At 45.3% G+C, this 12,338-nt stretch overlaps 1 protein-coding gene across 4 annotated transcripts; it reads right to left on the bottom strand.

Annotated features, from left to right (window-relative positions):
* Nucleotides 1-3,927: 3,927 nt before the first annotated feature.
* On the bottom strand, nt 3,928-12,290 carry zc3h7bb (zinc finger CCCH-type containing 7Bb). Of its 4 annotated transcripts, none has more exons than XM_047032193.1 (22): nt 12,074-12,290; nt 11,308-11,369; nt 11,152-11,188; nt 10,738-10,935; nt 10,259-10,417; nt 10,081-10,161; nt 9,789-9,848; nt 9,560-9,599; nt 9,193-9,437; nt 8,664-8,973; nt 8,306-8,364; nt 7,924-8,023; nt 7,498-7,659; nt 7,105-7,310; nt 6,859-6,959; nt 6,423-6,604; nt 6,188-6,264; nt 5,813-6,039; nt 5,558-5,663; nt 5,254-5,362; nt 4,984-5,117; nt 3,928-4,904 (listed from the first exon to the last, which is right to left on the bottom strand). In XM_047032193.1, the coding sequence occupies exons 1-22, from the start codon at nt 12,104-12,106 to the stop codon at nt 4,869-4,871; spliced, it is 2,724 nt and encodes a 907-aa protein (XP_046888149.1). In that variant the 5' UTR covers nt 12,107-12,290; the 3' UTR covers nt 3,928-4,868. The 4 variants fall into 4 exon arrangements, with proteins under 4 accessions (XP_046888149.1, XP_046888150.1, XP_046888151.1 ...); XM_047032194.1 differs by having other exon boundaries at nt 9,202-9,437; XM_047032195.1 differs by lacking the exon at nt 12,074-12,290 and adding an exon at nt 11,612-11,871.
* Nucleotides 12,291-12,338: the final 48 nt, after the last annotated feature.

Here is a 12,338-nt window from a genome sequence, read left to right as displayed (position 1 = left end):
CTGTTTATCCAAGGCTGGGAGACTCTAGCCAATCACGTCCACGATAGAACACCGGCAATTACAATAGCAAGGATGGAATGAGCCGTGACAGGGCACTGCAGCTGTCTACTGCAATACAGACGACCAATCCGTGAGGGCCGGACAAGTTACCTAAGAAAAGGATTCTGTGTTGAAGCACATAAATAAACTGAAAATGGTATGCTAGTAGAAAAAATGAGCTAAATCTAAGTATACAAAAATAACAGCATGTTGAATAAATTTTATTTCAGACAAGACTCGTATTTAAAATATAAGGCTTATGCCCTATTATTTGTGCCTATTCAATTACTTTGTAATGGGCGAGCTATAGGATACTTTTTATGAGCACCATGGGTTAACACAATCCTCTGACACGTGAAAGCTAGCGCCTCATTCAACCAGTCGGGCTACCTATCTTCAGCACGTGTTGAACCTATCTTTCGATACTGTCATATATCAATGATAAATGAATGATAATCAAATGATAAGCTGCCAAAGACATTCGTCTAGATGTGATCTGGGTCGTTTTAAGATCTCGTTTGAAGCCTCAAAGTGCATGGGTTTAGACCAGGGGTGTCGAGCTCCGGTCCTCGAGGGCCGCTGTCCTGCATGTTTTAGATGTTTCCCTGATCCAGCTCACCTGATTCGAATGAATGGTCGTTATAACAACCCTTTTAATTGAATCAGGTGTGTTGGAGCAGGGAAACATCTAAAACATGCAGGACAGCGGCCCTCGAGGACCGGAGTTCGACACCCCTGGTTTAGACCTTAGCAGGTATGTGACCATCTGAAAAATCACATTTATAAATATGTGATGGAAGACTCATATGACGTTCTGGTCTTAATGCCGTACAGTGCAGGCAATACGGTATTTTTTCAAACTTCTTCGCCAACTTGCCTCAGATTTACTTGTGTTAAGTTTCTCATTTGTTTATTTTCTACATTTTTTCTGGCCTCAAAATTAGTTTCAAAACAGTGAAAGGTGGACAGGACAGGGAACGTGAACCATTTGATCATTAATTATCATTTCTACCATCACATTAATAATTATATCACTTTACTTGAAGAAAATTGTGGGTGAAATTAACAAAATAAATAAACAAAACATTTCGAAAACTGTCTCAGTTTATTGTTAAACGCTTCCAAGAGATTTGGTCCACTTGTGATCATAATTCACTTCCAACCAAGGAGGAAGAGTAGAAGGAAAGTCAGAAAAACAACAAAATGTAAAAATACAGTACAAAAAGAGGCCTTATTTTTTCCACTTCTTAAAACCCTGGTTTCAAGCTGCTAATTAATCAGTATTGATCAATAACCATGACAGTAAACTGTGGATTTGTATTAATTCTGTGTCAGTTTGTGTGCGCATGTGTTTGTATGCATGTTTGTATGTAAATACACTGTGGTTCGTAAGGAGGGTGAGGCACAGTCTTAGTGTAGGGCATCAACATGAACAAGGAGTAAGCAGAGTTTACCGGCATCTGTTTTATTAAGTTTAGGACTAGATTTAAAGTGAGACTGTCAAGCCTTCTTCCAACCACAAGGCTGAAACTATTGTATGGACAATTAGATGAGCAATATTCCACTAAAATCATGAGTCTCCGAAACAACAGCTGCTGTCGAATTGTTGCTGAGAACAGTTGAATTCTTCTCATCTCTACCTCCATGTCCACCTTGTTTTCTCACAGATGTCTGTTGCAAATAATGCAGTTGAAGTGACAAAGGTTCTATTATCAGAAACAACCTCCAGTCCGAAGTCTACCCCTATGCCTCAACTCCCTCTGCACTTGCTGAGTTTTGAGTAGACTGAGGAAGTAGAAGCTATATGGTGGCAACTCTATAACAAGCCAATGGTGAATAAACAATGCATTGCTTACACCCATCTTAACCTCTCTAAATAAAGAAAATTTAAAGAAGGTAAAATATAGGATGCGGTTTAGGACCAACGTTACCGGTTCTTAGAACTGTTCAATGGGACACAGTATTTCAACTTGTCCAGAGAACGAGTAGTCCTCACCCGTCATATGCAAACTACTACATCAGACACTGACCTTTGACCTCTTCAGACAGCAACCAGGGAAAACTACAAACACCTTTTGCCAACTCCTCTTATCTAAATACCTTATAAGAGTGTCTAAGTGTCATTATAGGTATACGGTATTGGTTTCATATATAGAGAAAGTAGGATTATACAATAGGGATATATATTTCATCTTATATTAGGTATAGTGAATAAGGCGCTATACTGACGTATACAGGCGTCTATGCATGTTCTGGATCATGATCTGTCTTCGCAGGTACAATGTGAGCTGTTATCACTGTCATTAACATTGCAGGTATTTCAGCCCTGATGAGAGAATATGTATTCAGGTGCAGCTATGCACATGAATCAAACATTCTTTTATAAAACTGATTGGCCTTGCGGAAAGCTGGTATTACAACCTGTAACACAAATGTACTCTAAGAATCCCCCACTGTAATTATTTACCCCCGTCTAGTGGCGGTTATACTTGGACAGTTATGTTTTACAGCCTATGGGATTTTAAGACAAGACAATGTGTTAGCAGCTTTGATTTGAAGTGCTCAGTCTTCCTGTTTGAGCCTGCCTGCCTGCATACATAGATGTCCATTTACTGTAAAGTATTATATTTCATACATGGATACATATAAAGAGAGAGTTATACATAGCAATTAACATATACGTATATCAATAGCATATGGGAGAATAGACATTTTCATAATAGCAATCCTAATCGTCATCATCTTCATCATAATAATAGTAGTAGCAGTTATACAATCCCTCAATGAAGCAGATACCTGGGCCATTCCAGTGCTAGTCCCTCCCACTCACCCCTCTATGACCATTCTGATTAGACAGTTATTCTGTCAGTTAACAGTCTGGGTGAGTTTATTTAGCAGGTGTTACTTGCATTCATACATGATTTCCTCCCATATTGTATTTGATTGGTTTACAAATGAAGAAAGCCGGTGTGTTCAGTAGGGTACGTAAGGCTCCCAAGGTTTCCCAAAGCATTTATAGGAAAAGTAGAGTTTGTTGTTCTGCCTTAACTAAAAAGACTTGACTCATACAGATGAGGGGGATGCATTATCTTCTGCATGTGCCCCTGGAATGGCCCTCACAGAAGCAAAATAATTACTATAGTCATCTAGATCAGCGATACATGTCATATAGCATAGCTCAATAACAAGAGGTTCTATGTAATCAATACAAGGTTCAGGTTATATTTAATTAAGCTTAACTGCTAAGTTATCAATTATCATTAGTAGTATACCAATATCTGTAAATATGTATATATATAATGTGTGTATAATGTTCATGAATACAGACATCCCATGTCTACTGCAGGTGCTTGCCATGACAAGCCCTGGCTAGACAAGCCGTGCCTTGTTCATCAAGTGAATGAGTTTGTGTGTGAGTGTGTGTGCTTGTATATTAGGCACATCATATGATGCTTATCACTTCCTCCTCTAATACTACCCCATCAGTGTTCCCTCAGGGACCAGCACAGGTATACATTTGAAGGGCAAGTTCTCTTTATATAGCGGCCTCAGTTGAACTGATAAATTGACACATGCTTTTCTGTCTTTCCACATTTAACTTGTGAGTGCAGCTGTCATCAAATTTGATGATTTGTAGTTCGTATTTCCCTTTACAGATTAGATTTAATCGTGTGAGGATTTAATTCCTTGATTTTATTTATCGGTCAGTTTTTTTCTTCTTCAAGAGATCATAATCAACTAGGGCCGGCTAAACACAACCAGGCCTTTACTCTGGTACAGGTGCAGGCGTTTCCAGAAGTAAATGTGAAGAGTTGCAACAATGGGGTGTCAATTTCCCATATGTTAATATGTTCATTATTCAGGCGCAAAACATTAGTTTTTTTGCCAAAGGTTTTACCCTTATTTGTTGTTTGTCATTGTTCCAACAAGTCACACTTCAAACACTGGCTGTAGATATACAGAAACCTGCAATACCTTAGTCCTGAGACCCTCCAATGCCAACAGTAGCTACCTCGTTCTAATGACCACTCAGTGCATAACATAATGAATGGATCTGATGTGGGTAGCACATGTCTGTGCTGATTACAGGCTAGGTAGGGCTTTTTATATGTCCCTTGTCCCACAGACTCCATCTGTAAAGGGGGGGGGGATTTTTTATCATTACATTTTATCAAATACATTCCACAACTGTATTGTGTTTGACTTACTCATCAAAGGCCTGGTTAGGCTTTACATTCATAGTCCTCTGCCAATATGGCAGACATATAGAGCCAAATACCACTCCCATGGCCAAATGTTGAACAAAACATTTGTCCAAGAATTCACTCTTTGTCTCTCCTCCCTCTCTCTACATTCCTAGAAGGGAAGGGGGGTAGGATTTGGTTGTAGAATGTAGCCCCCTTGAAATAACAAGGACCCGTTTATAAAGCGATAATCTATGGAATAAGGGGCTTCTGGAAAGTGATACTCTTTGCCTGGTAGTTCATGTACTTTCAGTGGATACCTACTGTAGGGGGAAGGCTTCTGTGTCAAGTTTAGAACACCTGCCATATGTTGGAAAATACACTGAGGCTCACACTGAAATCAAGGATGGCTATTCCTTACAACTCATCTAGTCATGGGTCTGTTTGTGTGTATGTGTGTATGTATGTGTGTGTGTGTGCGTGAGCCTGTTTGGCATTGCTTTATCAGGTGCTTGGGGAAGGGAGACACTGTCCCAGAGGTGTGTGTGTGTGCCCAGACTGATAGCAGGCCGGCAGGGGCTAGTGTGTTGTGGTAGCGTTGTGTCTCCTCTGTCCTTCTACCTTACAAGGCCAACACCACCACCATTACAGTTCTCCCCCTTCTGACAACCGCCTCCCACCCTGGAAAACACAAACACACACAGTTACAGGTGTCCATATGTGCATACACACACACACACACACCAGTCACTTCCCTTACCATGGACTCTGAGTAATCTGTTGTCATGGAGACTTGTTTCTCCTCTGGGGGCGGGGTCATGAGCGATCCATCGGTGCGCCTGTTTTGATTGGTCATCGTGAGCCACATGTCGTACATTTGCTGCATGTCCCTCACTGTGAATTAACAAAGAGGGTGGAGAATAGAGGGGGAGGTAGGAGAGAGGGAGCGATAAAAGAGAAGACAAAAGAGGGAGGGGGGTCAGTGTGATGATGGATCCAAAAAGTGCAGAGACATGACAAGTGTTCTTACAGCTGTTGTTCTTCATGTACGTCCAGACGTCTCTCTCCTCCTGACTGTGGGCGAACGAGCAGTTCCCGATGTAGTGGCACTTCTTCTGCTTCATCACGTGCACACACATCTGGACCGAAGGGCGTCAAAAAGTCAGTTCAAGGAAAGAGGGAGACGAGAGAGAGAGAGAGAGAGAGAGAGAGAGAGAGAGAGAGAGAGAGAGAGAGAGAGAGAGAGAGAGAGAGAGAGAGAGAGAGAGAGAGAGAGAGAGAGAGGCATGGCATCGTTGTGGGTAGAATGAAAACAGGGCTAGAGGAGCACTCACATCGTATTGCTGTGGGTAGGTGCGGGAGAAAGGCAGAGGTCGTACTACCACCCACTTCTTCTTCTCAAACGACTTGACTAACAGCACCCTCCGCTCCTTAGTCCAGCTGGGGACAGAGGGAGGGAGGGACAGAGGACCAGGGCAAAGAGAGAGAGGAGAGAATAGGGAGGGTATGGGGGACAGACAAATAAGTCATTCCATGGCCTCTGAGTGCAGAGTAATCCTGTATCAGCTGTGTGGCTGATGCAGCCTCACCTGTGTCGGGCCTTGGCAGTGCAGTACTTGAGGGCTTTGTCTGGCTCGTTGACCTGACCGTCTCTCCAGCACTGACCGCACACAAACTTCATCTTCAGGTTCAGACCCCTGCCTCTTCCTCCTGCAAGGCATCCCCCTGAGCTAACACCACCTCCTCCCATACCGTCTCCACCTCCCCCGATTCCTCCACCACTACAACCACTGCTTTGGTGTGGGATGTGTATAGGCTGAGGGGGGAAGAGAGGCAGACACAAGTTGTTCACATACAACAACAATAACGCCGTTTCTTGTTTCCAAACGTTATTTGTAATAAAACAATGTTTCCAGAGATGGCCACATCCTCCTGCCCCCTGCGGCGCCCCAGACCAGCCTCACCTTCTGCCTCTGGGCGTTCTGCTCCAGCCTGTGCCAGTGCCTCTTGGACTCCTGCACCATCTCCTCATGAGTGATACCTGAGACACAGGTAGACATGGAGGATGATACACATTCTATGAATCATTCCATCATCATCGTGATGTTCCCTTGTACAATACCTGTGTATCTGGAACCTGAGTATGTCATAAAGAAAGATATGTGTGTGTGTGTGTGTGTGTGTGTGTGTTTGAATGACCTGTGTCCTGCTGCAGCACCCAGCACTTGAGTTCGATGACAGAGTGGGCGAAGGAGCAGCTGTCCTCCCTCTGGCAGCCGTAACGCACCTCGTGACGGCACACGTCAAACTGGCACAGCGGGTGCAGGGGCCGCACCTTACTGTAGCGCACATTGGCAGACCTCACCACGTGCACCAGGCACCTGGGAGGAGGGGGGAGGGAAGGAAGAATAATTGAGAGGAGAGAGAGCGAGAGGACAGAAGAAGAATGAAGGTTGGCAGGCTAGAAGCCTGAAGAGGAGCAGCAGTCTGATGGAGATTAGATCTGACAATTACGTTTACCACTAAGAGTTTATAAAGATTAGATACAACAAATGGCACTGCCAGACAGAGAAGAGGATGGTTTCGGAATACAGAAACATCGAGAAGAAGAGCATGCATCAAGCGGTGTGCTTACTTGTTATCGTCGAATGGATGTCTGGCGGTGAGGTTGGAGCACACAGCCAGGTTTTCCTTGCTGCGTTTGCTGATGATGCGAGGCTTACTGTCAAAACATTCCTGGAGAGAGAGGAGGGAGGGTGAGGAGGGAGGGTGAGGAGGGAGAAGACACCGGCGCTCACCTGTGGGTGGCATCCATACGTATGACTGGGTCACATGGAATTGCCAACGTGAGAAAGTGTGAGTGTGTGTTTGGAGCCCCTACCTCACAGAGGAACATGAACATGCCCATGTGCAGCTGCAGCAGCCGCGTGACGCTGAGGGCCCGCCTCTCCGTGCTGCCCAGGGGGTCGAACAGCAGCTCCCTGCTCAGGGCTCCCTTTCTCTCCTGGGTCCACACATCGATTTCCTCCTGACAGTACGCAAACGTGCAGTTCTCCCCGTACTGGCACTCCTGGCGCTCCTGCACCTCTGTGGAGGACGGAGGGAACAGTCACATACTCCTATGTACGCAAAGCTCTTTGTTTCTAATGCATTCAGTTACATCAATATGGCTGGATACTGTCGGGTGGGACTTAACCTAAAACAGCAGCCAGGCTCATTTTCTGTGACACAAACGACTGCACATATAAACACACACACACACTGTACCACATACCTTTGCAGAGCACAAACGCTCCCAGGAAGTTGTTCCGTGCCGGCCTGGGTCGGACCCTCTTCCAGGTGGGGTCGTCCGTGTTCTTGAGGCGACAGAGCAGAACGTCTCTCTTACAGCGGTGGGCCGCCTCTGGCTGGTACTGGTAGTCCATGACCCGGGGACCTGGAAAGGGGAGGCCCAGCTACAACGTCATATCATAGAAACAGACTTATATTAAGGGGATGGGATCTCAATAGAACAGCAGCTACTTGAAGTACCATTGATAGTACTATTCTGTGATCAGAAATACTACCAATTTGACTGACATAACTCAACATCATCATGAAATTCACCAAAAGACGTCCTTTGCACCACTTAAACCTGACAGAGGAGGGATCAGGCCACAGGTCAGTCGGACAGTAAGCAGGGCAGGGAGCCAGAACTGACCTATGCGGCTGTAGCAGGCATGGCAGGCCTGGCGGAACTCGTGCGTGGCGGCCAGGGGGTTTCTGGAGAGCAGGGACAGGTTGGTGCCCGCAGGACCGTTCTGACGCACAGACAGAACCACACACACAGACATTAGGATTGGGTTATCCAGGCAGAACACATGACATGGGGATTTGTTATTGAGTATTGCTATGATAACTAATTATTGGACAATCCAAAAATCCATACTGACATGTATACAGTGTACTGTCCTGTATCAGGAATGTATTATTTGTCTGGGTGCATAGTGTATTCTTTAAAATTGCCTACTGTAGTGTCATGTGAGTGAGTGTGCATGTGTGTGCGTACGTATACGTGCGTGTACATGTGTAAGACTGCTTACTGTGTGAGAGGAGTTGAGGTTGCGTATCCCTGGAATGAAGCTATGCAAGATTCTTCCCCCTGGAGACAGAAATAGCCAAAAGTCACACACATATACACTAAGGACAAAAGGTCAAAAACCCATCCGATCTTACAACAGATTCTGGGGGCTGAGGACTGGTAAACTGATACCGTTTTCCTTAAGCTCTATCTATGATACTATGCCAGAATCTCCAGAAATCAAATGCTGCCTAAAAACAACCTTCTCAAGGAAATTGCAGAAGCCAAATTTAGAAGAAATCATTGGTTTATTGAGACATGAACCAATGGAAAACTGAAACTCTATGCATGGCTCTGATCGCACCAATCCAGTAACTTACCAGGCAGGGTGTACTCCGAGAGGGAGTCCAGCCCTCCAACCCCTGCCTTCCCCTCAGCCTCCCCAACCCCAGCCACTGCTCCCTGAGAGAAGCTGCCCAGGACATCCAGCACCTGGCTGGAGCTCTGTTCCCGCTGTTCTCTCTGACCCAGCGGAGGGTAAGGTTCCAGGGGAGACATTTGGCTGACGGAGGAGCTGAAGTAGGCAGGTGGTAGCTGGGGTGAGGGGGCTGGGAGGCTGGAGGCGTATGGGGAGCGCAGCCCCACCGCTGTGTTGGGGAGGTTGGTGGGGATGGCGCCCTGGACAGGGCTCTGTGGAGGAAGGGGGGGAGGGATAGATATTATTAACACATGTATGCACATATATGCCCAGCTACCAAAACATGTATGGAACGCCTCTATTCTTGCCCATTCTTTCCCTTTTCTACCCCTACTGACCCCCCAAACCCCCGACTGCCATTCTATCCATCGCTCCCTTACTGCCTTTCCTGCTCCCTCCACCCCTCCTCTTTCCCTCCACCCCACTCTGACCTCACTGACTTTCTTGGGGATGCAGTCCAGGAGGCTGTCCAGCTGGTCGTTCATGACGCTGCACCCCTCCATGGTGTCCATGTGCTCTGAGACAGGCACGGAGTAGGGCATGGGTGCCTGTCCCTGGCTGCTGGGGCTCTCCGACAGGTCAGCACATGGGGTCACCACTGGGGTGGCGGGGTCATCGCTGACGGGGATGGGCGTGGCCAAAGGGGCAGGGATACACTGGGCACTGGACAGGTCAGCTGAGATGGGGAGAATGGAAGTGTTGTCAATGGGAGAGAGGATGGGTAACAGATTAAGAGTGTAAAGTGACACCTCAAATGGGATTATATTTAAATATGCAATATTATGTACGTTGCCAAACCTGGTCCAATGTCTAAAGACTCTAAACCGTTGGAGGATGTCTAAAAGGATTAAAACAGACACAGACAATGTCATTTTAAACTGCTCCACACACACATTCATCACAATCAATGACTATATTGTGGCAATAAGTGAAGGCACAGCAACAATTAAAAAGTGCCAATCAATGAGCTAGTTAATACTTCAATCAAGTGGCATCAGCCAACAGTGCTGTTGAGCATGACTCTCACCTCTCCTGTGGGGGGAGAGTTGTCTCCATGGCCCTCCCCTCCTGGTGATGTGGATTCCACCTGCAAAGAGAGCAACGGGAGACAGTGCTGAAGGACACCATACAAATACACTCCTTCTCCACCATAATACGTAGTCACTGAGGTATACTTAATTTCAATTTCATAAGTCTACCACGAGGACGGTCAATTAATTACAGCTCAAACCTTCATTCACACGGCACATTTTTTGCAAATAATGCAACACAGGGTGGTTGGCAAGAGAAATGCAGGAGGTCCAGTAACTGTGTCTCACCTGAGCACTGATATAGGCCTTGCGGACCTTCAAACCCAGTTTATTGGCCAGGTCCTGGGCCAGCTCACTCACCTGCCTGTCCTGTAGAGACACATAGAAACTGAGTACAAATACAAGCAGTGGATGGAGCCACAGCTGGTTTTCATGGTTATGATTGATTCATTGTGAGAAATCCTACTTGCGGGGAAGTGAGCAGGCACCCTGTGCCACACTCATAGGCTTCCCTGAACTTTCCCAGCTCCCTCAGACATAGAGCCTTTCTGTAGAGGACTCTACGACTGCCCTCAGACACACACAGTGCGCTGTCGCAGTCCTGCACGCCCCGCTCATACTCCCCCTGTGAGAAGCGGGTGGAGGAGGAAGAGGAGAGGATAGGAGGGTAAGATATGGAAGCAGTACGTGGGGAGATCAGGAAAAAATGGTGTTAAAGCTTTCCTAACAGATTTCCTAAATTAGATTTAGACTGCATTAGTGAAAGTGCTTATCTATGTCCGGTTAAAATACTTAAGCAGGACATGGGCACAAAAAAAAAAGAAAAAAGAAATTGTTATAACTTGAATACGTTTACAGAGTTACAATTATATAAAGTATTAAAATGTCCTAATTTAATGTAGCCAAGTCCATGTGAAAGTGAACACCTATGAAAGAGCTTCTCACAATATGATAGTGTGCAGCAGCCTTATTGACATAAAGGCTCTCCAGCAGCTTAGGGGGGATGACCAGTGCCTCAGCCTGGGCATAGCGCGCCACGTTGACCCCCTCACTGTAGTGCTGGGCCGCCTGCCTCCACTCCCCATCCCGGAACACCATGTTGCCCTCGTCCAGCAAGTTACACACCAACTGGGTCAGAAATGCCTGAGAGAAAGAAGAATGAAAATCAGACTATGAGATGAGAGATATGGGAGCAAGATAAAAGTAAGATTAATGTGAAAATAAGTGGATCGCACGTAGGCCTTACAGGGTAAATGTAGGACACGATTGATATTGTAGAACTTATAAAGTTTGTGATGTACAGTAGGTGCCTTATTATAATTCATGAGTTCATATGTACAACAGACATCTCCTCTATACCTCATAACCCTCAGGCTCCGGGAATGGCAAGGAGGACCTGTAAACAAGAGTGAGAGGTTTAGAATGTGTTTGTGTGTGAAGGCAGAGAACATGTTTGTTGTTACCAATACATTAAGTAACTTTAAAAGACCATGCATTTTGAAAATACATCCTTACTGAATAAAGCTCATAGCTTTGTGGATCTCCTCCCTTCGTTTTTGTCGTTCTGAATCCATGGCCTTAGGGTGAAAATACAATGACTTGTTAGAAGACTACTAGTAAACTATACATTTATGATGCAATAAAGTAGAAATATCGGTGTGAATGTAATGTGTCTAAATGTTGTAAATGTGACAGGCAATTTGTTGTGCAGACACACAAGACAATAGCTTTTGACAACTTTCTTCGTCCGAGGCCTGTCATCATAACATGCCCTCGCGCTCGCGTATTCATTCTCCGGGAAGAAGAAAACCAAACACACCGCAAAACTGGCCGACCCACGTAGCTGGCTTGCTAACTGTTGCTCGTTGGGATGAAACGCTAGCTAGCTAGCTAGCTAGCTCACACACGAGCCACACATACAAGGCTGACAGATCCGATGCAAATATAAATATTATAAGAACAGCAAATGCTAGCAAATGAACTTCATTCAAACCCCTCAAAATACAATGAAGATGATGATGTACAACTGGTAGCTGGCTAACCCAAACGTTAGTAACCCAATCTCGCAATCTACTCCGACTGGACAAGCGCGTTGGCTGGAAAAGAACGCTGTGCGACCCGTAAAAACATTGCTGTCAACATTAAAGTGCTTACATAAACCTGCGCGCCGAAATACAGAGATTATTTTATAGCCTCTACTGTGTGTGGGTTTGTATGAAAGTATATTAAAAAAATATACAGGAGCTAGCTATTTAGCTATTAGCAAGATTACGATACTCACACGGTTCTCAGAGATTGTTTTACGGCTTTGCATCAAGGGTAGATGGCTAGCTAGTTGTCGAGGGAACTGTCAAATATTAATCGACCAGACACATAGTATCCTGCGATATGTTTCAGTATTCGGACAGAACATGTGAAAGTTTATTTTTTACAACTGGTAAAAATCTAGATGCTCTGTCAAGGCTGTCACAGCTTCAAGTTTATACTGTAGTTGTTTCGGCGCTTGGACGCTAGTGGGTCCTAAAGAGCCAACAAAGTAGTAGAGT

The sequence above is a fragment of the Hypomesus transpacificus genome, chromosome 13 (genome assembly GCF_021917145.1).
Source record: "Hypomesus transpacificus isolate Combined female chromosome 13, fHypTra1, whole genome shotgun sequence".
Lineage (NCBI taxonomy): Eukaryota > Metazoa > Chordata > Actinopteri > Osmeriformes > Osmeridae > Hypomesus > Hypomesus transpacificus.
The sequence above is the reverse complement of the archived record's forward strand: the minus strand, read 5'-3'. Positions and strand labels throughout refer to the sequence as shown.

Excerpts from the sequence above, each read along its gene's own strand:
- zc3h7bb (XM_047032193.1), bottom strand. The coding sequence starts at position 12,106 with ATGCAAAGCCGTAAAACAATCTCTGAGAACCGT. Across the intron at positions 6,040-6,187 it reads AGAACGCCCAGAGGCAGAAG|CCTATACACATCCCACACCA; the intron begins GTGAGGCTGGTC and ends TTCCCCCCTCAG. Across the intron at positions 5,118-5,253 it reads GTACATGAAGAACAACAGCT|TGAGGGACATGCAGCAAATG; the intron begins GTAAGAACACTT and ends GTTAATTCACAG.